The 27720-nt window shown below is 42.8% G+C and overlaps 2 protein-coding genes across 3 annotated transcripts in view; one reads left to right on the top strand and one right to left on the bottom strand.

Moving 5' to 3' along the window:
* VIL1 (villin 1) overlaps positions 1-13942 on the top strand; it is a 57759-nt gene extending 43817 nt beyond the window's left edge. The window contains exons 11-21 of the mRNA XM_060262549.1: positions 399-552; positions 4289-4389; positions 4880-5017; positions 5989-6147; positions 6927-7106; positions 7580-7725; positions 8190-8334; positions 9116-9304; positions 9893-9961; positions 12555-12692; positions 13820-13942. Coding sequence (XP_060118532.1) covers positions 399-552; positions 4289-4389; positions 4880-5017; positions 5989-6147; positions 6927-7106; positions 7580-7725; positions 8190-8334; positions 9116-9304; positions 9893-9961; positions 12555-12692; positions 13820-13933 — 1533 coding nt within the window. The 3' untranslated portion in view covers positions 13934-13942. The remainder of the gene's footprint in view (positions 1-398; positions 553-4288; positions 4390-4879; positions 5018-5988; positions 6148-6926; positions 7107-7579; positions 7726-8189; positions 8335-9115; positions 9305-9892; positions 9962-12554; positions 12693-13819) is intronic.
* Positions 13943-14374: 432 nt separating this feature from the next.
* Positions 14375-27720, bottom strand: part of USP37 (ubiquitin specific peptidase 37) — a 53500-nt gene continuing 40154 nt past the window's right edge. Inside the window, exons 20-24 of one of the 2 annotated variants that reach the window (XM_060263041.1) lie at positions 25928-25991; positions 22674-22789; positions 18877-18946; positions 18283-18421; positions 14375-17992 (exon numbers count right to left, since the gene is read on the bottom strand). In XM_060263041.1, the coding sequence (XP_060119024.1) occupies positions 17905-17992; positions 18283-18421; positions 18877-18946; positions 22674-22789; positions 25928-25991 (477 nt within the window). In that variant the 3' untranslated portion in view covers positions 14375-17904. The remainder of the gene's footprint in view (positions 17993-18282; positions 18422-18876; positions 18947-22673; positions 22790-25927; positions 25992-27720) is intronic. The other variant, XM_060263042.1, reaches the window with a different exon arrangement.

Below are 27720 nucleotides of genomic sequence, written 5' to 3'. Positions count from 1 at the left end.
GTCTGTTGTGGGGGAGGAAGGTAAAGGAGATTGTGAGCCGCTCTGAGACTCTTCGGAGTGGAGGGCGGGATATAAATCCAATATCTTCTTCTTCTTCCAACTGACGGTAGTGGGAAGTGCCACAAATCACTGCTGATTTATGCAGTCCAATGCTTCTTTATTCTTGCCTGATGCTCTCTCTCTTGCTGTATGTATAATGATATGTAATTTCACAGTGAATTGGACAGGGGTGTGGTCAGTGTCTTGCAAGTTGGCAGGCCAGATTGAACCCAGCTGCATTCATGTCTTGTGGCTCTCAAACATGAGATGAGCAGAGATAGATAGAGAACTGTTTATAGTCACAGTAGTTCCTTTATTATATTCTCCCACTTGTGGCGTTGTTTTCTTCCCTGCCCCAGGGTTTCATCAAAGCAAAGAACTATCCACCTACCACTGGGGTGGAGACTGAAAATGATGGTTCTGAATCTGCTGTGTTCAAGCAGCTCTTTCAAAAATGGACAGTTCCCAACCAAACTGTTGGCTTTGGCAAGACCAGCTCAGTTGGTAAAGTGGGTAAGTGCTAACACCTGACTAGGAGACCTGATGTACACATAGGCTACTTCTGATTGATATGGACCTCACAATGGAGAAGATGCAGAAAGCTTTTATGACCTTCCTGCCCGCTTATAAGTTTAGGAAGAGGACGGGGTGGGGGGGGGATGGATCTCCTCTGTCAGCCTGTAACAGCTCTGTTGCTTTCCCCAAAGAGATTCTGATGTGGAAGCATGGCATTTCTATTCTGCTTAGCATACATAGTACTATGGAGGCCCAGAATGCTGGTTGGAGGAAGCAGGTGTTATAATCCACCTTGTTTCTTGATTATTGTGATATTAGTTACAGTCCTGGATATCCCCAGACCAATCTTGGCAGATCTCAGAAGCTAAGCAAGGTTGGTCCTCGTTCATACTTGACTGAGAGACCATCTAGGTTGTTATAAGAACACAAGAAGAGCCCTGCTGGATCAGACCAGCAGTCTATCTAGTCCAGCATCCTGTCTCCCACGGTGGCCAACCAGTTCCTCTGGACAGCCAAAAACAGGGCACAGAGACTGAGGCCTTCCCTTGAAGTTGCCTCCTGGCCTTTGGATTCAAAGAATTAGTGCCACTGAATGTGGAGGTTCCCCTCAGCCACCATAGCCAGTATCTTGACCTGAATAGTCCAGGCTATCCAGTTCTTTGAAGCTAAGCAGGGTTGGCCCTGGCTTAGAATACCAAGGTCGTGACGCAGAGGCAGAAAATGGCAAACCACGTCTGAAATGTCGCTTACCTTAAAAACAAGTCTAGCTAGCCGCCTAGTGGTGTTTAAGAACATAAGAGAAGCCCTGTTGGATCAGGCCAATGGCCCATCAAGTCCAACACTCTGTGTCACATAAGAACATAAGAGAAGCCCTGTTGGATCAGGCCAGTGGCCTCTCCAGTCCAACACTCTTGTCACATAAGAACATAAGAGAAGCCCTGTTGGATCAGACCAATGGCCCATCCAGTCCAACACTCTGTGTCACATAAGAACATAAGAGAAGCCCTGTTGGATCAGGCCAGTGGCCCATCCAGTCCAACACTCTGTGTCACATAAGAACATAAGAGAAGCCATGTTGGATCAGGCCAATGGCCCATCCAGTCCAACACTCTGTGTCACACAGTGGCAAAAAAATTTATATACACACATACACTGTGGCTAATAGCCACTGATGGACCTGTGCTTTATATTTTTATCTAAACCCTTCTTGAAGGTGGCTATACCTGTGGCAGCCACCACCTCCTGTGGCAGTTTAACACTAAAAGAGCTAGAACTTCTTAGGATCAAGAACAATCTTAGGATCTCCTGACTATACAGCACACACTGCCATATGATAATATTGTTACCATGGCTAGTAGCCATTGAAAGACTTATTCTCCGTGAATCTATCTAACCCTCTTTTAAAGCTGTTTATTCCTGTGGCCATCCCTACATCCTCTGGCAACAATGTAGTATTTCCTTTTATCTATCCTGCACCTATGGCCCATCAGCTTCATTGGATGCCCTCGAGTTCTAGTGTTTTGGGAGAAGGAGAAAAATTTATCTTTGTCAGCTTTCTACACCTAATGAGTAATTTAAACCTCTATCATGTCTCCCCTTAGTTTGTCTCTTTTCTAAACTGAACAGTTCCGAGCTCTTCAGCCTTTCCTCATAGGGAAGGCGCCTTATCATCTTGGTTGCCCACCTCTGCACTGTTTCCAGCTCTGCAATGTCTGTTTGGAGATACAGGGATCAGAACTGTGCACAGTATTCCAAATGAGACTGCACCATACAGGGGCATTACAATTTCAGCCATTTAATTCTCAATCTCTTTCCTAATAATTCCTAAAATAGAGTTTGCCTTTTTCACCGCTGCAGCACACTGGTTGACACTTCCACTGAACTATCCAATAACTTTCCCATCTCAGTTTCAGCAAGTTCAGACCCTATACTTGAAGCTGGGACTTTTTGTCCCAATGTGCAACATCTTACACTTACCAACACTGAACTTCATTTGCCACATTGTCAACTCACTCACCCAGTTGGTGGAGGTCCTCTTGGAGCTCTTCACAGTTAGCCCTGTTTTTCACCATCCTGAATAATTCTGTGTCATCTGCAAACTTGGCCACTGCACTACTCAATCCTAGTTCCAGGTCATTTATTATTTACCAGTTATGTGGAGGAAGGCAATGGAAAACAACTTCTGGACATTCTTTGCCCTGAAAACCCTACAGGGTCACAATAAGTCAGCTGCAACTTGATTGGGGGTGGGGGGATTACAGAACATAAGTTTTGTGAGCAGCAGAGGGCTTATGCTGAATCTGTGAGCAAACACGATTCTAGAAATGAGTATTGTTGGGTTTTGTGAGGATATGAATTGTCAGTCTTTCCCTGCAGATTTGGGGATCATACTTGTTTGGATCACTTTTGGGGAGAATAACCACATATGTCAGTGGAATTCATCACAACCTGAATGGTGTTTTGTTAATACAAGGATTAATGAACAAATGGTAGCATTGTACATGGCATAATCATGAACATTTCCTGCTTTCTGCTTTGAAACACTATCCTTTAACTGCGTTATTCAAGAAATCAGACCAGCATTCTAATGCTAGCACATTGCCTTGTGCAAAAAAGCTCCTTCGGCTACAATAGGGTTGGTGGAGTTTTTAGCACAACAAATATACTGCAGCTCAAAAAAAAAAAATTCTGCTGATGTCATGGCTATTATGCTTGCAGAACTGGTCTGCCACGTACCTGTCAATGTGTCTTTTCCATCAAAGTCCCTTCCTAGAGCCTTGACTGGATAGCCCAGGCAAGCCTGATCTTCTCAGATCTCAGAAGCTAATCAGGGTCAACTCTGGCAAGTACTTTGATGGGAAACCACCTTGAAATACCAGAAGTCAGGAGGCAGGGGCAGGCTTTATTCAGTCACCTCTCTGAATATCCTCCAGGCCCTCAGTAGTGGTCAGTCAGCAGAGGTGTCAAGTGCCGATATTTCTCAATAACCAAGTCCTTTGTTTTGAATCAAAAGTTGGTTTATTGTTAGAAACTCAGGAGCTGTACCAAGGACACAAGCCTTGGGAGTAATGGGGTACAAACAGTTACACAGTTGCTATATAGGATATCATCAAAGGTTACACTACAGATGCCTACTTGAGTCACGGGTTCAAAGGTTACTAAGCAACTATCTATTTCAGGGGTGACCAACGGTAGCTCTCCAGATGTTTTTTGCCTACAACTCCCATCAGCCCCAGCCATTGGCCATGCTGGCTGGGGCTGATGGGTGTTGTAGGCAAAAAGCATCTGGAGAGCTACCGTTGGTCACCCCTGATCTATTTTATTACTAAGGAATTTTAGTCTATTGGAAACATCAAACCTTCTCACACTTCTTTGGGGAGAGATAAGGACCGTCTGTGTGAAACCTTGGGAGAGGCGACGTGAAGATACTAACAGCCAGTCTGTAACATAAACATCTCAGGGCCAGATGGTTTACTACTTGCTGGCTGGCTGTAAATAAGGGGGGGAGAGATGGAGAGCTGATGACCTGCTCTCTGCCTAGAAAAATGCAGTCCAGAAATGAGCGCACTTGACAAGAGGTTGCCATGACTTCCATGTACACACAAATACAAAAATACCAACCAAAAAATTCCCCTTCCTGTCGCTGCCCACGCTTAATACAACATGGCCTAAGACACAGCTTTGCTGGTAACCCCCATCCTACCTATGTACTTACCTGTCATCTCTCAAACAGCCAAAGTGGAACAGGTGAAGTTTGATGCCACCACTTTGCATGCCAAGCCTGAGATGGCTGCCCAGCACAGGATGGTGGATGATGGCTCTGGAGAGGTGCAGGTAAGGAGGAAACCTGAACAATCCGTCCTGTTGTAAGCCTCTAAACTGGATTTGAGACTAGTTGGATGACTTGAGACACTAGGGTCAGAACGCATCTAGAGGTCAGAGATTTCTTCTTCGTCTTGGCTCTGCAAGCCTTTGGAGAATGCAAAATAGCCTTATAAAAAAAGGAGTAGGGTGGGGAGGATACTGTGGTTGTCGAGGTTGAGGTGGAATGGAATATCAGATGTTAGAAGCTAAACAATGTTGCTGCTTGAGAGATTGTCAAGACTCTGCAGACGTACAGCATCTCTGCTTCTCCCTTGCCTTGAAGGACCTTGCTGGGGTTGCTGCGACTTGCTGGGTGGAGGGAGTGGCGTTCTGGTGAGACCAGCCTTGTTATTTTAGAATCTTAGTCTGACCCAAGCATGGAGAGTGTCTTTGGACAGGGCTGTCACTACCTGCTTGGAATGTCTAGACTGAGCTCTTCATACAATGCTCACCTTGGCAGGTCTGGCGAATTGAGAACTTGGAACTGGTGCCAGTGGAGAGTCGCTGGCTTGGGCATTTCTACAGTGGTGACTGCTACCTCGTCCTCTACACGTATCAAATTTACAATAAGATCCACTACATCATCTATATTTGGCAGGTGAGCATTGGGATCAGGCAAAGGAAAGCAAGTGCCAAACTAGCCGAGCCAGATGTTAAAAGCAGCTGTGGGGGATGAGGTTGGGCTGAGTCCACAGCACTGGGTGTGTGTGTGTGTGTAGGGGATGGAGTTAACTTTATACCATTTTATTAATTAAACAATCTCCCTTCAAAATTACTGTTACTCCATGAATGAAAATAGATAGATACCATCTGGGTACTGAATAGAGGCAGGTGGAGAGAGGAGAAGTTTTTGGGCTCCAAATGCAGCACTTCTGTGGTCTTCATATACATGAAAATGTGTGCAAAGTCCTTCCTGCGGGACAGTAAATTGTTAAATGAGGAAGGGATGGCAAATTTTATGTAAGGGGAGATTTCAGTGCACCTAGAGAGCATTTGGGGTGTTTGCACAGAAACTAAAGTAATATTTTCACTATAGGGCAAGCAAATACTCATCCCTCTTTTTTATTTATTGAGACAGATTTCTATTATTGGCATGCATACTAGTGCATGCAGACATGCACACACGCATTGATTGCTTTAAGAATCAGCAACTTGGCTAAAGATAGAAGTGCTCCTGAGGCTGCTCATGTGTTCTGAAATATAAACAGTGGATGGGATTGGTTGACGCAGTGCCCTACATGGCACTCCTGGCGGGGAGAGATGAAATACAGGAGGCAAAAATCTCAATTATGCAAACCTCTAAGTCAGCTTCTTCATCCCTAATAATAGAAACTGCTTGTATCTTCTATGCAGTCATGAGGACTAGAAACCTGACCTTTATTATTTAAAACCCAGAAGCTGAGGTTGCCGATTCTGAAGATTAACACTAGACTGCAGAAACCTGAATCCCATAATATATAATACAGTCATAACTGTATAGCTTGTTTTTAAACAATCTAGTCCTCTGTATTATGCTGCGGTAACTATATCCTCTCTTTCCAAATCAGCCTGCTGTTTGCTGTTTTCCAGGGCCGCCATGCCAGCCAAGATGAAATCACTGCCTCCGCTTACCAGGCTGTTATTTTGGACCAACAGTATAATAATGAGCCTGTGCAGGTGAGAGTGACCATGGGCAAGGAGCCTGCCCACCTCATGGCCATTTTCAAGGGGCGCATGGTAGTATACATGGTAAGTAGGACCTAGCTGATTCAGATTGCCATTCTCCCACACACTAAGACATATCTGGGCTCCACATCATCAGGAAATTCTTCAACTGTTTAAGCAAGAATTGTATGACTGGCTTTATTGTTTCCTTCAAAATGGGATAGTGTTTTTATCACTTTGTTGCTGTCTGTTGGTGGGCTGTTAACTCTCTCCTTAGATTATTGGTGGAGAGAAGACAATTGTTCCCTCCATGCTCAGAGAATAAAAGAAACCAGAGGTTTACATTCCAGACATGCGGTCATTCCTATCAGAGGAATACAAAACAGCTTACCTAGAGAAGTCATAGAATCTCTTCTCTTGGAAGTCCAGACACTTGGACAATCTGGGACTTCAGACAGTCCCATGGCAGGAAATAATACTCTGTGACCTGCTGGGCCTAGCTCGGTATTACTTTAATGGAATACTGGATAAGTAGGAGGTTTCACAAACATTTAAAATTTCACTCATGGGAATAGTATTGTTCTCATCCAGTCCTCTTCCATGGCCTTCCAAGTTTGTTTGGGTTGAAGACCAAATATTATACATTCTATTTCATTATACAGTGATATTGAGTCTGCTTGCTGTGTCTTCTCAAAGTCAGTTGTGAGTTTTGGTTACTACCAAGAGTATGTACCCTTCCTCAAGCAATCAAAAACGCTACAGATGTGCATATCCCTGTACAATTTGTCCTAGAAAGGAACTAGGACTCCTCAGGACCAGTGCCAAAAACATAAAATTTTCTGAATTTCCCTGTCTTTGGCCAGGGTGGTACTTCACGAGCTGGCAACACAGATCCAGTGCCTTCCATCCGCCTTTTCCAAGTTCATGGAACTAATGAATACAACACCAAGGCCTTTGAAGTGCCTCCCCGTGCCATCTCCCTCAACTCTAATGATGTCTTTATTCTCAAATCTCAGACTTGCTGCTACCTCTGGTATGGGAAGGTAGGTATCCTCTCCTGGCATGGTGCATGACATGTGCCGCAGTGGTTAGTGTTGGACCAGGATCTGCAAGATCCAGGTTCAAATTCCTTGCCATGGAAGCTTTCCAGATAACCTTGGACCACTCACTCTCTCACACAGGGTTGCTGTGATGGTAAAATGGAGCAAAGGAAAATGTTAGCTGCTTTGGGTCCCCACTGCAGAGAAAGGCAGGGTATAAATGATGTAAACAAATAATTTGTATTCTCTTCTCCTCTATTTGCATTATTTAATAAATATATTTGTAGTCTCAGGGACATAGAAAATGAGATGCCCAGCCTATCTTGGCAAGAAAGGGGGGTTAGCCAATCAAAGGACAGGAAGCAAGTAAGGACTTACCTGTTACATGTCCATGTTGGGGGAAGTATGACTTAGTGGACAGGGAAGATTTTGAACTGATACAGGTTAATATGCTCAGTCTTGTTTCCATCTCACAGGGTTGCAGTGGGGATGAGAGGGAGATGGCCAAGAGTGTAGCTGACCTCCTCTCCAGGACAGAAAAGGTGGTGATAGCAGAAGGCCAAGAGCCTACTGAATTCTGGCTCGCACTGGGTGGAAAGACTCAATATGCCAACAACAAAAGGTAACATCTTCACAGGACTCTTGAGACAAAGGGCCCCAACTCTTTGCGTGAGGAGCAATGCTAAATACACCCCCGTGCAATATGAAAGTTCATGTTCTCTTTAGATCCTTTCCCTGAGCACACTAGTCACTCCCCAAAATTAGATTGCCCATGCAGAGCCTCCTAGGTCTATGGGAGCCTCTTGAGCATAGTTAGAGAAGACCTCACCATGCCAAAGCCTAGCATGAATTTATCTCATCACACAGGGACCTCTGCTAACTTTCTAAGGTTTCAAGTCTGGTTTTTCCACTGCAATGACAATTAAGGGGCAATCTGAAGCAGTATTTCCACAAGAAAGCAGGAAGGCCAAAAAGGGCTCCTTGCACACAAGGCCAAAAAGGGTTCCCACATACCTAGCTTTGATAATGTAACATGAAGATAAGCCTGCTCTCGTACCTGGTCCACTCCTCTACCTTTCCATGCAGGTTACAGGAAGAAACCCTCTCCATCATGCCTCGACTTTTTGAATGCTCCAATAAGACAGGCACTTTCCTTGCTACAGAAATTCCAAATTTTACTCAAGACGACTTAGAAGATGATGATGTCTTCTTGCTGGATGTCTGGGATCAGGTGGGTCCAAGTGGGGTAGCAGATGCATCAGTCAAGAGAAAACATTTGCTCCTCTTTACTATTTGCACATAAAATGTTCTTTCTGCCACTAAAACTAATGTCTCCCAGTTTCCCGGAAGACAGGCGTTTCGATGCTTGTACAAGGACAGTAGGTCGCTGTTACCCTATCAAATGTGTCTGCTTGTTAAATGGGTTGAATCTTTCAAGGAACCAGCAGCCTCTGTGTTGTTGATTCCAGTTGGGTAGATTCATGAACACGCAGCAGCAAATAAAACGGGGGCAATGTGAAGACTTAAAATGTACCCCTACGTAAACCTTCATAAGGCGGTACTTGCTTCATCAGACGTGTGAAGTGTTCATCCATGAAGCAGAAGCTTTTATAGTGAAAACTAAACACAGCAAAAGGCCAGTTCAAGGCAGCAGCCAATCAATACACCAATCAACTGCTGAGAGGTAGGCCAAATAAGATATAAAATACCGGTAGGTCTACTACATGGTGACTCAAGTTATGCAGTGAATTATGCTGTCACTCCTTTACAAGATCTGATAATTGATCGCGAGAGAGAAACACCGGTGCGGAGTAACAGCAGCAAAGTCCAGGGCGCAGGCTGTGATCAGGTTGGAAGAAAGCACCAGGCACAGTAGCATTAAAAACCCATGACTGAAAAAAGTATAAATTAAGAAATATTGCACTTACTAAGATAGAAAAATTGATTTTGAATATACCTGCCGTTCACAACAGAATCCTGTTTTCCATTAACTCGGACTGCTTCACTCCTAGGTCTTCTTCTGGATTGGTAAAGAGGCAAATGAGGTGGAGAAGGAAGCAGCAGCTATTACTGCTCAAGAGTATCTGCGTAGCCACCCAAGTGGCCGTGACCTTGATACCCCTATAGTCATTGTGAAACAAGGCTGTGAACCTCCCACATTTACAGGCTGGTTCCTGGCATGGGACCCCCTCAAATGGACTGTGAGTGACATAGCAAAGCTTGCTTTCTTGTGCCCAACAAAAGGCAGCTATGGACGTATTGTACCAGATTAACTCTTCTGCAGCTACTGTCCAAGTATTAGGATGGTGAGAAACTTGTGTAGAGGCTACGGCTTCCATAGCCCTTGCCTCTGCTCGCTGATCTTTCCTACAATTTGTGCAGAACTACAGCTGGTTTGCCTGCTATGATTTGCCCATGAGTAGGTTTTAATTTATTAAAAACAGACATCCATATCTGCAGGGGCTTAACATTTAGAAGAGTCCTTTTTCTTTCTTGAGAGCCTGTTGTTTCCACTGGGGCAGTGGAGCATAGTCCTGTCGAGATACTCCAAAGACAGTAATGAAACCTTCCTCTGACAAGTAATCCTATAGAAGGGAGAAAGCTGGGATGAACAAACTGAGCGTGCTGCGGTGAGGAAGACTCAGGCATGATAATCAGTGGAGCTTCTTGTAAGAGCTTCTTTGCCCCCAGAGCCTGGAAACCACTTTTGGGGTTGCGTAGAACTTGTTTACTTAAATCTCCAGTAACTGCAAACAAGCTCACCAGTGCTTTGGTTATTCTTCCCACAGGATAAGAAAACCTATGAGGAACTGAAGGCTGAACTTGGAGATGACAGTAGTCTCAGTGAGCTCACTTCTGTAAGTGTTACAGAAGCAAGTGGAGACCAGCTCTCCTGTCACCGCAGACCGCTGGACCATGCTTCACTGTTGTTTGAACCATTATTAGAGAAAGGCCATCTTTGTAGTTATTTCCATATAACTTCAGAAGTGCGAAGAGGTAGTAAAAACATGGACTCTACCTTAAATACAAATGCAACTCCCCTGCTTGTAGTAAGCAGATGAAGCTGTCTTACATCAAGTCAGACCACTGATAGATCTTACTGAGGACTGCTTACTCTGACTGGCAGAAGCTCTTCAGGATGTCAGGCAGAGAACATCTCTTATCCAGTACCTGATATATAAGAGCCTTTCAAGTAGGGACGCTAGGAACAGAAGCTGGGTCTTTCTGCATACAAAGCATGCGATCTGCTTGTGTGGGTAATACAACTCCCTCCTTTAATATTATTCTGCTCACCAATGACAATGTTATTTAGGAAAGACAGGAACACTTAGCAGCAGCCTTTTTACCTGTCATGTCAACAAGATTAGCTTCCATCCTAAGAACATAAGAGAAGCCATGTTGGATCAGGCCAACGGCCCATCAAGTCCAACACTCTGTGTCACACAGTGGCAAAAATTTTTATATACACACATACACTGTGGCTAATAGCCACTGATGGACCTGTGCTCCATATTTTTATCTAAACCCTTCTTGAAGGTGGCTATACTTGTGGCCGCCACCACCTCCTGTGGCAGTGAATTCCACATGTTAATCACCCTTTGGGTGAAGAAGTACTTCCTTTTATCCGTTTTAACCTGTCTGCTCAGCAATTTCATCGAATGCCCACGAGTTCTTGTATTGTGAGAAAGGGAGAAAAGTACTTCTTTCTCTACTTTCTCCATCCCATGCTTTATCTTGTAAACCTCTATCATGTCACCCCGCAGTCGACGTTTCTCCAAGCTCAAGAGCCCCAAGCGTTTCAACCTTTCTTCATAGGGAAAGTGCTCCAGCCCTTTAATCATTCTAGTTGCCCTTCTCTGGACTTTTTCCAGTGCTATAATATCCTTTTTGAGGTGCTGTGGCCTGTTCCCCCAAAACTCTGGCTATCTTTTTGCAAAGTCCACAGATTATGGCCAGCAGCTTCTAAGGAGACAGAGTGTGTTAATCTTTCTACAGCCATTGTTCATTGCTGCAACAAAAAAATCTGCTCCTGTCTTCAATGATACATGACGCCATCTTAGATACTCTTTCAGAGGCCCCTTATTTCTCTCTCCTGATCACGAGAGGGCAAGAGATAGCATGCCGTAGCCAAATTTTGTTATTCCGCTTCATCTCCAGAGGTAGGCCCTCCTTCCAGCTCATGATTGGCAAGGAGAATTTGATTCTTAGAAGCCTTCAAGCTGCTGCCTTCTTGAAGACGAAACAGGGCATTATAGACACACCAACTCTTAACCTTGCATCCTACTTGCTGGTCATGGGGCCTCAACTAAGGCTCTTTAGACACCCCTTTCTGCTACCCTATAGCCTCCCCCCTCTTCATCCTACAGCCCCACAAATCTAGCTCCTTCAATAGGGCAGTTGCTAACATAAACCCAGCAAGGTTGTTTTCTAGGTCGATCACCGCAAGCATCTTGTCATGGCTGGGAGTTCTACAGGGGTCTACAAAACTGGGGCAGCTGGATTTCCGGCAGTTATTTTAAAAACCTTTGCTGTAAGCAACAGAGGAGTCAAGCCCTAACAGGAAAGGAGTAATTAAGTAATATTTAAGCCAGTCTAAATGTACAAACTGTAATGCAGCTGCAGCTCAATTTAAAGCTCTTAACAGTCAGGGATCCCTATACCTTTGGGGTTGTGTCTCTTAGTATGCCCCTGGAAGAGCAAGAACCTTCTGGTGGTCTCCAGCTTGAGGGAGGTCTGTCCTCAACTAGGGCTAGGAGTTTTTGAGTGGAGCATGGTGAGCAGTTCCTCAGTGGAACAGGCTTCCTCGGGAGGAGGTGGGCTCTCCTTCCTTGGAGGTTTTTAAAACACAGCTCTATGGCCATCTGACTGCTATATTGATCCTGTGAATTTAGGGGGAGGTATCTGTGAATTCCCTGCATCGTGCAGGGGGTTGGACAAGATGACCTTGGTGGATCTTTCCAACTGTGATTTTCTACCAGAGAACATTCGCGCTCTGTGGGATTTGCTACCTTTCTACAGGACATGCAAGGCAGAGATATTCCACCAGATGTTTGGTTGAGAGTAGAGAAAGGACATCCGGCACCCTCATCCCCATCCACTCTGCATTAACCACTACCATCCCCGCCCCTGGAGGCTTGTGAAAGCTGAAATTATTTCTCCCCACCATCTTATTTGTTGGTCTATGTTCTGTGTATTTTAATGCTGGTTTTTATCCTGAATTACTTATTGTACGTGCCTTTGCTGTAAGCTGTCCTGAGCTGTGCTTGCAAGGAAGGGTGGCCTAATAAAATCAAAATAACTAAATAAAAGACACTCACAAAACACTGCGCCAGACACTTTAAATTCATTTGGAATCTCATTCAACCAGTTAAAGAAATCTCATTAATCATTTAAGGACCGAGGATACACGCAGACATGTTTCTAATGTGAAAAGCCTTTTTTCTTTCTTAGGAAATTGTTGAGGCTAAAGAGATTTTCACTGCCAACACTACTTTTGCCAAGCTATCAGTCGGTACATACCCACCAGAGCAATTGGTGAACATGCCTGCAGAAGAGCTACCCAAGGATGTGAATCCCAGCAGGAAGGAGGTAAGGTATCAGATGACTGTGTTCTGAATTCTCCCATGGGTTGGAACCTCCCAGGTTCCCAGAGCAGCATGTGAAGTACCTGCTGGATTATTGTATCGGGATGTGGAAAACTCAGCCTGAAACCAATACACACCTCCACGAAACATGAGTGCGCTGGAGCAAGTAGCGTGCCCCCCCCTCCCCTGCTGGGGAGGGGAGCTGTGGCTCAGTGGCAGAGCCTCTGGCTTTGCATTCAGAAGGCCCCAGGTTCAATCTCCAGCATCTCCAGTTAAAACGTCTAGGCAGTAGGTGATGTCAAAGACCTCCATCTGAGACTCTGGAGAGCTGCTTTTAGTCCGAGTAGATAATACTGACCTTGATGGGCCAAGGGTCTGATTCAGGAGAAGGCAGATTCAGGAATGTTCATTCTTACCACAGTTCTTGTGAGGTTAATATACTTTTGTCTATTCTAAAAATAAGTGAACAGAACTTTTAACTAAGGTACTGCTGCGCCAGAGCGGACAAGCCATTTTGTGTTGAAAATATGAACTGTGGGAGAGACCGGGGAGCAGGCAACAGTACAGTTGTTCATGGAGTGAAATGTCTTCCAAAGGCAACCTATATTAAATTTATACAAGCCACGACTACTGTACAACTTATCTGTCCTTTCTATAATCCCCAGGGCTGGATCTAGGGGGAAGCAGAGGGGGGGCGCTTGCTCTGGGTGCCGCCGGAGTGAGGGTGCCAAACTGGGTTTGGAGTCCATTCTATTCTATGGGCCCATAAGATAGAATGGGCCCACATAAGGGGGGGCAATCGTTTTTTAATTTTGTCCCCCTCCTCAAAAAAGCATGTAAACCCGGTCCTGTTAATCTCCCAACTGTCTTCAATACATCTTTTATTCTGCCATTGCTGCCTTAATAAAGCAATTAAATGAAGACAAACTATATTTAAATCTGTTTTTAAATGTTCCATTTATTTGGGTTCTAAAAGCTGAGTTTAGAGAAAGTGCTCATTAGGATTCTTACTTCACTTCATCTTGCCCACAGATTGGCCTCTTCTCCCAAGAATATAGGTGTTGCTGGGTGCTGAGTCTTCCTCACCGCAGCATGCTCAGTTTGATGATCCCAGCTTTCTCCCTTCTATAGGATTACTTGTCAGAGGAAGATTTCATTACTGTCTTTGGAGTATCTCGACAGGACTATGCTACACTGCCCCAGTGGAAACAACAGGCTCTCAAGAAAGAAAAAGGACTCTTCTAAATGTTAAGCCCCTGCAGATATGGATGTCTATTTTTAATAAATTAAAACATGTTAGAGCTTGATAACAGGTGTATCACAGAACAAATGGTCAAATGGTCTCCTGCTATTGTGAGATTTTCAGGGACAAAATGCAAGAGCAAGTTATGTGGCCTGGGCTGAATGAGGAACAGAAGTTTGTTCCCTAAAGTTAGCTTTTAAAACATAAATGCATGTCTGTCTCTCAGTCATAAATTTAAAAACGAAAATGTGTAAGTATACTAATTCAAGGTGTATGCTTTTTTAGAAAAAATCTCATATCCTAGAAGGCATAAAGTGTTTCTAAGAACCATGGGGGGAGGGGGGAGAGGACACTTAGTGCTAACTACTACAGAAAAGAAGCAATACAAAAACTGTAGTATGATTACACTTGCATTTTCTTAGAAAGAGGAATCAGGACATCGGTGTTTATAAACAGTGTTTAATTTCTCTGAAATCTATCTACACATCATTTAAAGAAAAAAAAGGCAGAATTGTAAAGAATACATAAGAACATATCTGCTATAACACAGAAAAGTGCTGCTCCACATTTAGTGTCAAGAGACACAAGGTGACTGATATAAATACCATGGCATCTTCTTTCAACACACATGTCCAGAAACATTCCATCCAGCTCATTCACACCCTCCCCCCATTTTTACAAATAAGTCACTTGGGAAACAAGAGAGTGTAGGAGGCTGACTTTGGAGGCTGACCCTCCCTCACCCAACTTTCATCCTTAGGCAATTCAACTCATATGCTTCAGTGATTTAAAAACATGCCTATTATTTTCCAGAAAACTTTAATCTCTCCAAATCTTATCCCAAAACTCCTGTTACTGGCATCAGATAAGCATCCATGAATTTGGAGTGCAATATTAATTCATTTAACGCTAGATAACTACTTTGTCCTGGACTTAGTTGCCATGCAAACAGCTTTTTATTAACCTATTCAGGATCTTAAAGATTCTGCAACACATAATTACTACAGTGTTGTCGTCCCTAAGCTTTATGCCTTGATCTTATGGGATACTCAAAACTCAGGTTCCAGTTGGGACAAAGAAAATGTAATGCATAGACTGAACTTTGAGTGGAACAATGATGTCCAGTGCTATATAACTGTGTGTCTAGAAGTGCCATAAGGGTTTATAGGCTCATGGCTTTTTGCAGAAAATAGATGCTTGATGATTTCCGAGGTTTTGTTTATCAAGCTAGCCTGAGCCGCCTTCATGTATGTACAGAATCTGGAGGACAACAGTGATGGAGAATTTAGTTACTTAGCACAAACACACATATGACTATTTCTCTTTACCAGAAAGTAAATACAGCACAGTAAGACCAATGAAGAAATTCAACCTTATAATGTGATGGCTCAAACTAGATGTGCTGTTGGGGAGACGGATACTTAGTTATTACGTTCTTCAGAAACTACAAACAGTGCCCTTGAGAAGATGTACAAGGATGTTTCAGAGCACACTGCTCTAAACTCTAAAAGAAAACTCTATATAATCTTCAATAGACTACAGTATCCTAAATAACACCAGCTACCAGGGTTCCCTGAGGCAGTCAACACTTCTGTAAATTTCTCAAAAGTATCTATAATAAGAGGTGTTAAAAACCACCTGCCTTAATATTTGGTTTTAGATGCAGATGAATGGCTATACAAAAACTGCAAGAGCTTCACCGTGTCAAACCACTGAATGAGATAAGCGTGGTAAAGAGATGCCGTCTGGTGAACCATATCCCACAGATTTTGAATTCAGACCATGAAATACAGAACACTGTAAACTTAAATCCTCGTATCTCTGAAAAAAAAGCACTAATTCCTTCTTTGCCATTGCTTTTCACATTACAGAAAAAAAACTGATTGAGAACACTGTTTTCAGTGCAGTATTCAGTGTTGCTTGTTATAAAGGCTTGTCAGATGCAATTTCTAACGAACCATGCTTCCATTAGAAGAAGCGTTAAGTTGTCCCTCCAGAAAACTCTTGAAGAAACAAACAGCTGTACTAGACATCTGAAATGCAGACATCGCTCTAGGATGTTCTGCCTTTGAATATGACTTATTTTGTCCTCAACATTGATCAAATATGGTGCAGTTACTTAAATATAACCATTTAATTACAGCATTTGTATGCTAGAAAGAAAAGCACCTCTATACCAGGATCATGAGCATAATTTTGAGATTCTCTTTTTCACTGAAAGAAAATCCCTTTGCTAAAATGAAAAGTAACTGACTACCAACAGCAACAATATATCTAATGTCAGATTAAATTAGTCCAATCTACTGCTGGGAGTGTGATTGTGGAAATTTTGCCTTGTTTAACAGGCCAACTAATTAACAGATCAACTAATTAAGGTATCTGCACATAGCAGGGACCATGTAGGCTTGCTTAACAGAGCCAATCATTCTATAAGTATGGCAAGAAAACCGTTCTCCAACAGGTAAAGCCTGTTGTCTGGTAGCTTCCATGGGTCTGTGCCTTTGAATCCCAGATTTTATTTCTTAGAAAGTCTTTAATTGTCATAAAATATACATCTCCCCGCAAATAAGTGAAAAAACCCTCCAAATTCTCAACACTGGTTAACATCCTTTTCAAAGGAAAACCCTGAGCTAGGAGCAAAACCAAAAAGCACCTACATTATTAGCAATTTCATTGCAAATTTAAAAAACAAACACAAAATGCAAGGTAACACTCATGTCCAGAACTAAAATGAGAATTTAATCCTGAATAATTTTTTCTTCTTCCCTTTTGTCCAAACCAGCTAAAAATGACCATCACATTATCCAAACATATTTTGGATAACAAAACCTTGCTATCCAAAACTACTGAGGGTCATGAAATTTCTAAAGAAAGAACAAAACGTCTTATGAATATATAACAGTTTGAGAATGTTTGATTTCCCCCGCCTCCAACTGGTTTAACTCTATCACACAAATAAAATAAAGCCAGGTATATTTTAACATTTTTCCCATCAGCATTTTAATCTTGTTCAACACACCACTCTTGCAAAAGAAACCCTCCACCCCTAGAACCCATGCAGTTATTTCAGGCTCAAGGCTGCATAAACACAGGGAATGTGGAACTGTTGTTCATATTCCATTTGCTGATTAGCGCCGGCTGTAGGTAGTCCAAAAAGGACCTCCAAAGGCTACAACTTGTGCTTCCCGTTATTAGCTGCCTCTGTCTCGGCCCAACCGGGACAGTCTTCAGTGAAACACAGCTATATATAAATATATATATATCTACACTCACACAAACTCAGAAATAAAGTTGTCCTGCAAATGGCAATACTTAGAAAAGAATGCAGTCATAAAGAATAAAAACTTTTCAAGTTAAAATATATATATATATATATAGAGAGAGATATATAGATATCGTTTTTAAACAAGGATGACGATCTGGGTAAAAATGACTTATGCAACGTGTTCCTGAGCACCAACGCTTTCTGGACCTGTATGACGCTGTATTTACTAATCCCTGGATGTCAAAAGTTCATCTGTTTTAGCAGTGCCTGATCACCCCGTCTAAGAAGGCAGATGGACGCAGGAAGTCAACCATCTCAGCTTTCCAATTAATGCATGGCAGATCACTTGCTATTGCTGTTTTTGCTCTTTTGTGGTAAAGAGGGAGAGAGCCACATTATGTGGCATATACTCTGTCCCCTGGTTGTAGAAGAATGTATGAATTTGCAGTCTCTTCTCACGCTATCCCTTGATGGGTTTCTGAAGAAGTTGCCCAGCCTGATTAATTCCACTGCTGGCAGTTACTTAAAAAGAAAATGAGAAAAAGTCCCCCAGCGAGGAAGTGGGTAACAGCAGCTTAAGACTGCACAGGTGCGAAACAGTCCATTCCTCCTATTCCAATGCGTTTGTCTCAGCTCTACCTGAGTTTTGGGGGTCTGTGGCTCCTGCAAGTTCAGAATCCTTTGTGCTCAGGAAAGAGGAGACATTCTTCACTGGGGCTGCCGAACCGGCTTTCCCAACTCTGTGCAAGGCAGCTGCATACTCTTTTCTGTTTCTAGCAATTCATCAAATATCTCCCTGGGAAGATGAAAATGGTCTATTTTAGTAAACAGAAGAATGCCTGTATGGGGGTGCAAAAGTCAGGCTCAGTACGAATCCAAAGTCCTAAATGACCACCTTGCAATCTTACATCTTTACTAACAAGGACTGCAAAACTGTGGCTCTAATAACTCTCAAGTGTGGTTCATGAACTATCAGGTAAAAAAACAAAAGTACGTTTCTTAAAGCTATTGAGATTTTAAAAGGCAAGGAAGCAAGTCCAAGAAAACATTGTGTTTGTGTGGAGATAACAGATAAAAGATACTTACTTGTGCATATAAAAGAAAATGTAACCACTCCGGTCCCTGTCACTCTGCACAGAAGCTTCTTGAGTTCTGGATACTTCCAGGTCATTGTATGTGAACCATGCCTGTTTGCGGTTGTCATATACATCACTAATATAGTGACCTTTAAAAAGAAGGGACAACAAAAATGGATTTCCAGGCTACACTAAGGATCAACAAGTCCCTTCCTGAGCTACTTTTATAAGTCACCCTAAAGGTAAAAACAGAGAGATCTATGAAATGGCAGCATCTTATACAAGTCACCAAGACAAACCTCTTAGTATTCTCAAGAGACAATTTAAACGATTTTAATTACTTTCTTTAAAAGTTGAAGGATAATACCACAGCCCTTCCAGCCCTTCCAGTTGAAGGATAATACCACAGCCCTTTCTAGTTTTGGGAATATACTGTACAAGCAATGCACTCACAAGTAATAAATTTGTTCTGAGCAAACTGAAATTTTCAAGCTTCCCAAACACTTGACATTTTTCCTTCTCTCCAAGAGTTTTGGGTTGCCTGAAAAGGCCTACCAAAGACATATCATTCATGCACAGAGCAGAGCTGCGATCCTCATCTTACCTGAGGAGGATGAATCTCCAATATGGCTGACAATACTAATAAGGCGATAGGAATTAGGAAGCTCTCCTGTCTGCAGAAACAGAAACCCAACTATTAGCTTTGCTTTGTGTTTTCTACTTCAATTCAGGCAGATTACAGATTTTACAGCAAATCAGCAGCTATGCCACACACTAAGGTCAACCTTCTTGAGTCTGGCTATTGAGCTCAGATCGGATCACCAGACCTTGCAACAGAAATAAAATCCATTGTAGCTTTTCCTAAAAGTGAACAATAATATCTCCATCTCTAAACTGGAACATAAATGATTTCCCTATATGCCTGTGGATGACAGGGTAATAAAACATTGAAAAGTTTTCCCTTCAAATTTACGATAGTGACATTTTATACAAACCACTCATCCTCGTAACTACTTCACGGAATAATGGATTCAGTAGAATCACCGGCATAAGGAGCATAACTCTTTGCCACCTCCCACCCAATTCTTTCTGAATCTTTATAAGTTGAGGTTTGAGGACCTGTGTGAAATAGCCACAAGAGTCTGGAGGAGAAACTGCCCTTCATCACTCTTCCATAAGTGCAGCTGTTGAAAAAAGTGAGAGGAAGGGTAATTTCATTCCACAAGGATCCTGCAACCCCAAGAATCAATTTTTTTCAAGTTGGAAAGGATAGCCGAGGAGGAGGGAGGGGAGTAACGTCAAAATTCTCATCTGCCAACACTTTCCACAATGGATTGTTGAATTCAACCCATGAAAACAGAACAAATAAAACAGCAAGAACACATCATCTGTGTTCAACATATTAAGATATTTCGAAGTATAGTATAATCAAAGAATGAATTAATAAATCAATTTTCCATTTTACTAGAGACTTGACTAAGGAAAACAATGTATTCAGAGTCCCTGTATTTTTGGAATTAGCGCTATTTGTTAATGTCCTGAAAACTGGCAAACTCTTGTTGTGCCAGTCTAAGGATCCAGAAGAAGAAGAAGAAGAAGATATTGGATTTATATGCCGCCCTCCACTCCGAAGAGTCTCAGAGCGGCTCACAATCTCCTTTACCTTCCTCCCCCACAACAGACACCCTGTGAGGTGGGTGGGGCTGGAGAGGGCTCTCACAGCAGCTGCCCTTTCAAGGACAACCTCTGCCAGAGCTATGGCTGAGCCAAGGCCATGCTAGCAGGTGCAGGTGGAGGAGTGGGGAATCAAACCCGGTTCTCCCAGATAAGAGTCCGCACACTTAACCACTACACCAAACTGGCTCTCCATAAGGAAACTCGACTTCATCATATGCTCCTGAAATCACATACCCCACATACCGGAAGATGCCCTGAAAGGCACACGCACATCAGAAGGGCAAAGTGAAACACAAAAAAATCCCAACCACTCTAAAGGTTACAATGGCCAGTGGTTAACAGCACAATTTTAGCAGGAATGAAAGCATGTTATAGGCCTATTAAAGAAGATAGTCCAAAGGTTGGGGACGAAGGGTGGCGATAGGGGAACATAAGAGAAGCCATGTTGGATCAGGCCAATGACCCATCCAGTCCAACACTCTGTGTCACACAGTGGCCAAAAAAATTTTATACACACACACATACATACACACACACACACTGTGGCTAACAGCCATTGATGAACCTCTGCTCCACGTTTTTATCTAACTCCCTCTTGAAGCTGGCTATGCATGACCCTAAAATCAGTTTTTCTTTAAGGAACATCTAGTAGTAATAGCTGACAGCAAAATTAGACACAGAATAGATAGGCGGCTATCCGCCATCATTAAATATACCAACATTTTAAGATTATCATAGCACCAGAAATTGTTTTATATATTTTTATATGTTATTGTGTTAGGAGTATACCGAGTAACGGGTTTTTACGTGACGTTTATGAATATGCAAGCTGTCCTGAGCCTGCTTCTGTGGGGAGGGCAGGATATAAGACAGAAAGACAGATATTTAAATTTAACTGCCCCATCCCAGTTTATGGTGGGCTCTGGGTGATGTGCAACATATATCATAAACACTATACAAGTTAAAAGACAACACAATTTAAGTTTAAAAAAATCTGAAGTTCCAGATTATGCCCCATGAGTTTCTGTCTATGTTCTGGACTACAAGAGCATCATACAGGGCGGAGGGGGAAGAGAACTTACAAAGCATCTGGGGGGGGGGGGTGTATGGGAAAAGGGGAGGTGCCAGCTGAATAACAAACCACTGCTGTCCTCACCCCATAGAACATCTCTGCCTTACACGCCCTGCAGAATTGCATAAGGTCCTGCAGGGCCCTAATGTCATCAGGCAGAGAGTTCCACCAGGTTGGGGCCAAGACTGAAAAAGCCCTGCCCAAGGACAGCTGGACTTCCCTAGAGCCAGGGGTCACTAGAAAGTTGTCACCGTTAAAACGCAATGCTGTTTCAGGGACACGATGGGGAGACTGTGTATGACCCTGGCTCGGCAACGAGTTTGAATATTGGATGCTGCCCTGGTAAATATATTCCACTGTAATTACAGTTGTGTCTCTTGTCTGCTAATTCCTGTGTTCCCAATTCCTGTTCTTTAGCAGCCCCTTCAGAGAACTGCGTATAAATTCTCTGTCAGACAGTCCCACTAATACATTGGTCCCAAACCCCAATGGTCACAACCAACACATTGAATCTGACTCAGCGCAACGCTGGCTGAATATGTGCTGTCTGTGGTGTTGCCATTAGGAAAAATGTTGTCACATTCTGGACCTGCTGGAGTTTCCCTGTCAGTCTTGAGGGTAAGCCAGAGTAGAGCGACTTATAGTAGCCTAAACTGGTGGTGACTGTTGGATGGATTACTGTGGCTAGGTCAGGGTGTGACAGGAAGGGAGCCTGTTGCCAAGCTCGCTGAAGATGGAAAAACGCCACTTTGACAATATCCATGACCTAGGCCTCAATCATAATAATATCCTTTGTCCCCAGTCAAAGAGAAATGAGAGCCACCGAAGGCTACCCCACAAACTCTGACAGCAAGACTCGAGATCGTAATCAATTCAAATACCACTGTGAGGTCAAGCAGCGAGAGCAGCGTTTCTACAGATTTCTACAGAAATCATCTGTCAGGGCAACCAACACAGTCTGTCCAATGGCCAGGGCAGAAGTCGAGCACCAATGTGTCATCCAGGAAACTGAAGCTGCTTGGCGATTGCTCTCTCAACTACCTTGGCCCAGAAATAGCAAATTTGAAACTGGACAGTAATTGGCTGGATCTAAAGGTCCAAAGGTGTTTTTTCTTCAAGAGCAGTACAGCCCCCGTCTCCGAGGTCGGATTGATTATATCTGTCATAGGGTCCCAAATCCTGAAAAGGTAGTGGCACTGTATCTGAAATGACGTAGTTTTTTTTTTTTTTAGATTGATCTTCCTGACTATAAAGCAACCCAATTCCTGACAACGTATGATTAACTCCTATGTAAATACTAATGAATGAACCACTGAACTCTAGTTAAGTACTCTAGTTTTTTCACATCCTCCCCACATACAAATCACTTATTTCCCAGTTTCGAAGAGGAAAGTAACTTATATAAATCTGCCCAAGTGAATACATGACAAGGCAAGAATTCTGAGACTCCAAGGCTCTATGAAAACCACTGCCTCTCAGTGATCCTGCATAGCCACAGTGAGAACTTCAAAGACAACCGAAGAGACAGCCAAATATATTATACAGTGCAACCTATACTATGAAAACAGGAGACTTTTTAAAACATGATCTTGTTCCACAAGGAGTAACGGGAAGCCCCTCAGTGCAGTGCTCCAAAAATCACAGATTATTACCTCAGCATTTCTTTTCAGTTCTTCAGCCTCTGCTTCTGAGTACTCCAAATCTAAGACATCCTCATTCCCAGAGTCCTCATCAGAGCCAATGCTGTCCAGAAGAGAGCTGTTAAATTCTAAATAGCATGAAAAAAATAATGTGTAAGACTCCTGACCTCATGTATGAAACAAAGATACTTTATTAGGGTTTGTAGAATCTTTCGCACTCAAAACCTGTGCACTCAGAACCTGTGCACTCAATGCACAGCAGCCAAGAAGGTCAGAGCGCCTGCTCCGGCTGCAACGCCACTGAGGATGTTCTCCACAGCTGAGAACGAAACGTCTGGAAAGAAAACTTTCTCCAGTAGAACACGGCACTTGAGCCCAAAAGATTCTACAAACCCTAATGATGTTACCAGCCGTGAAAACCTGAAATCTTTGATAAAAGATACTTTAAGAACACTTTAAAGAAGAGTAGACAAAACAAGTTCACTGCAAAGTCCAAACAATCCAACTCTCTTTTGCCAAAGAAATAAAAGGAATTTCAAGGAATAAATCTGATTATCTACAAAAAATACAGAGGCATAGGAAACATCTACATTTTCAATGTTACAATTAGATTTAAAAATGCAAATAACCTCATTTATGAAAGACAACTTCATTAAGCTGATAAAGTTTATATCTCAAATGTTGGTGCTCCGCTTGAAGGTGGCACACCACTGAAGTGTTGGCCCTGGCAGCATCTTGCCTCTTCATGGTTCCCTCATGACATGATTCACTCATAACAATTCAAATTTAATGCCCACTTGGGCTGAGCAGAATATATACAGTTTTGCTTCCTATAGTTTATAGCACCCATAGCTTCAATAACAAGAATTTGCAGAAGCCTTCCCTATGCCAAATTCACTGCTAGATGAATAAATTCCATCTTCGAACTGCCAGTGGCTTCTCACATGCTGCCATACAAATTATTTACTGTAATTTTTGCTGTGTGTAGATAACTGTCTATAAGTAGCAAATATCTGAAGAAGCAGTGCTAAGTGGTGGCATATGCGAAGTAACCAACAATTCAGAGATGAATGTACTTTCTATATGTACTAGTACTTTCTATAGAAAGCTCACTTTCAGGAGAACTCAATCAATCTATTCATGCTTTGCAAAAAGCTTTAATAGAATAATCTCCAACATTTTGCATAAAATGAGATCTGAAATGAGTTTGGAGATCTTAGGAATTATCTTGGGGAATGCCATGGGAAGGTAAGACGTTTCAGTTAAATAAGCAAAACATTTCAGGAAGGGGAATTCTAAACAGGTGAACTGCTGCTTGTTGTCTCTTGAGATTTCTGAACAAAACTTTCTTACCTCCTTTGAAGTGCACTGAGTGTTCATAAGAGAAACTATGTTGGATCAGGCCAATGGCCCATCTAGTCCAACACTCTGTGTCACACAGTGGCAAAAAAACACAAGCGCCATCAGGAGGTCCATCAGTGGGGCCAGAACACTAGAAGCCCTTCCACTGCGGCTCCCCCCCCCCAAGCACCAAGAATACAGAGCATCACTGCCCCAGAGTTCCAACAATACGCTATGGCTAATAGCCACTGATGGACCTCTGCTCCATATCCAATCCCTTTTGAAGCTGTCTATGCTTGCAGCTGTAACCACCTCCTGTGGCAGTGAATCCCATGTGTTAATCACCCTTTGGATAAAGAAGTACTTCCTTTTATCAGTTCTAACCTGACTGCTCAGCAATTTCATTGACATGTCCATGAGGTCTCATATTGTGAGAAAGGGAGAAAAGTACTTCTTTCTCTACTTTCTCCATCCCATGCATAATCTTGTAAACCTCTATCATGTCACCCCTCAGTGGACGTTTCTCCAAGCTAAAGAGCCCCAAGTGTTTTAACCTTTCTTCATAGGGAAAGTGTTCCAACCCTTTAATCATTCTGGTTGCCCTTTTCTGCACTTTTTCCAATGCTATGATTTCTGGTGCGGTGACCAGAATTGTACACAGTACTCCAAATGAGGCCGCACCATCGATTTATACAGAGGCATTATGATACTGGCTGATTTTTCAATTCCCTTCCTAATAATTCCCAGCATGGTGTTGGGTCTTTTTTATTGCAGTCGCACACTGTCTCAACATTTTCAGTGAGTTATCTACCACAACCCCAAGATCTCTTCTCTTGGTCAATCTCTGCCAGCTCACACCCCATCAAGTTGTATTAATAGTTAGGATTTGGGGCCCCAATGTGCATTACTTTGCACTTGGTCACGCTGAACCTCATTTGCCATGCTGAAGCCCACTTGCCCAGCCTCAACAAATCCCTTTGGAGTGCCTCACAATCCTCTCTAGTTCTCACCACTCTGAACAATTTACAATGCAATCCAAAGGAGAGTTACTCCAGTCTAAGCCCATTCATTTCAATGGGCAGACTGGAGTAACTCTCCTTAGGATTGCACTGTTAGTGTCATCTGCAAGCTTAGCCACTTCACTGCTTACTCCTAACTCCAAATCATTAATTAACAAGTTAAAAAGCATCGGACCCAGTACTGAGCCCTGTGTTACCCCACTGCTTACCACCCTCCACTGTGAAAATTGCCCATTTATACTCACTCTCTGCTTCCTATTAATTAGCCAGTTTTTGATCCACAAGAGGACTTGTCCTTTTACTCCATGACTATTGAGCTTACTCAACGAACTCTTAACAGGTTAGTGAGACAAGATCTTCCCTTACAGAACCTATGCTGAGTCTTCCTCAATAACTTGTTCATCAATATGCCTACTAATTCTCTCTTTAATAAGGGTTTCCACCAACTTTCCTAGTATTGAAGTCAGATTGACTGGCCTGTAATTTCCTGGATCTCCTCTGGAACCCTTTTTAAAGATGGGGGTGACATATGCTACCTTACAGTCTTCAGGAACGGAGGCAGATTTCAGTGAAAGATTATATATTTTTGTCAGGAGATCCACAAGTTCACAGTTGAGTTCTTTCAGAACTCTAGGATGTATGCCATCTGGGCCTAGTGACTTATCAGTTTTTAAACTATCAGTCGTAGGACCTCCTCTCTTATCACCTCAATCTGACTCAGGTCTTTCAACACCCCTCCCAATATCAGCGGTTCTGGAGCGGCCAAACACTTCTCATCCTCCACAGTGAAGACAAAGGCAAAAAATGCATTCAGCTTCCCAGCCATTTCTCTATCGTCTACAAGCACATCTCCATATCGTTCAAGTACAATATTTTAAAAAATGATATTTGCTTTTATGTATCTACCTTGCAGACTTAATTCAGTGGCTCTCTTAAGGTCATCATCTTCTTTTTGTTCCCGTGCCTCCTGCTGGGAGAGAGAAGCAAACTTAGTTTACTGAGAAACTTCCTGTTCCTGGGGCAAGTTTCCCTCTCCTGCCACATAAAGCTATGCTGCCTCGGTTTCTATAACAAAACATATTCCCTGTGCAGGAATGTCTGTGACTAGCGACAGCCCAAATGTTCCAAAGGACAAGTTTTAAATAAAAGGCTGTTCAAGATTGGTATGCATAGCGGCAAGTCCCTAGTGTCACAAAATGCTCTCTGCAGCTTTCCTTTTGAAAAGCACTGACATGAATGTGAATTAGTTGCAAAGCAAAGCACTGAAACAAACTCTCGTACAACCCTGCAAATGGATGCTACTCCACACCTAAAGCCAACGGAGGACACAAGCCTCACAAGCCCTCCCACACTGAATTTAAAAAGCAAAACAGCAGTGCTTGCAGCTTAACAGAAACCAGGCTAGGTACACACACATACTCTCCACCTCCATCATGCACAACACCTCAAAAGGTTACTGAATGAGATCTTACTGTGTGGCTATTAAGTGCACAGATGGATAGGGGTAGCATGGATAATATAATCAAGGAAACACTGAAGGTTTTCTTCTCAATGTGTGTTTATTCAGCTAAAAGGAATGACTTTTCTTTGAAAGATAATCTGAATCAGTTTCCAGTTATTCCCATAGTCAACTTTCACTACAGCAACCACGGAAAGAGATTTCAGGTGGCAGTGTTGGGGAACCATACTATCTCCACTGCAAGCAAAAGCGGTAATCCTACACTAGTAACAATTATGGTTATGTTGAGAGAGCATAACCTTATAATAATATTGGGGTTTTTAAGTAAGTAATTCTGCACCACATTTTACTGATCAACCCCTGTATTCAAAAGGCCAGCCCAGTTCAAATTCTGCAGTAGTTTTGCCACCTCAGAGATTAGATTTTGGATCACTTGTGGCCATTTCAGGAAATTACAACCCCACTACATTAATGAACAAGCCATTTAAAGCTTTCCTTTCAAGTATTTTCATTTTCACAAAAAAAAAAAAAGGTTAAAAGGTCTAATAATTAGGCATTTCCCCCAGAGTACAGCAGGAAAGTTACTAGGGTCCTGGTTTAATGGGAAAAACAACAAAAGAGCAGCCTTCTACTCCGGAGGTTGTTTTCCAATATCCAAATTACGAGAAAGATTCATGATTCTAGATGGTTTACCAACAAGAGCAGATAGGAATTCCAGAGGCCGCCATGTTGGTTTGTTGCAGCAAAAATAAACAGGAGCCTTGGGGCACTAATGAACTAGTGAAAACCAGTGAAATGAACCAGTGAAAACAATGATTCTATGTGAGAAAAATGGTGGTATAGACCTGAGTCAAAGACTCCAAGGTTTCCATTCGACAGTTGCAACACAGTTTTGCTGACCACACTACTCAAAAACATGTCAAATTCATTAGAAGAAGATATTGGATTTATATCCCGCCCTCCACTCTGAAGAGTCTCAGAGCAGCTCACAGTCTCCTTTACCTTCCTCCCCCACAACAGACACCCTGTGAGGTGGGTGGGGCTGGAGAGGGCTCCCACAGCAGCTGCCCTTCCAAGGACAACCTCTGCCAGAGCTATGGCTGACCCAAGGCCATTCCAGCAGGTGCAAGTGGAGGAGTGGGGAATCAAACCCGGTTCTCCCAGATAAGAGTCCGCACACTTAACCACTACATCAAACTGACTCTCCTAGTGTATCTCACTCTCTATAAAAAGCTTATAT

This window comes from Heteronotia binoei, chromosome 21, assembly GCF_032191835.1.
Source record: "Heteronotia binoei isolate CCM8104 ecotype False Entrance Well chromosome 21, APGP_CSIRO_Hbin_v1, whole genome shotgun sequence".
NCBI lineage: Eukaryota > Metazoa > Chordata > Lepidosauria > Squamata > Gekkonidae > Heteronotia > Heteronotia binoei.
This window is presented reverse-complemented; position numbering and strand designations above follow the sequence as displayed.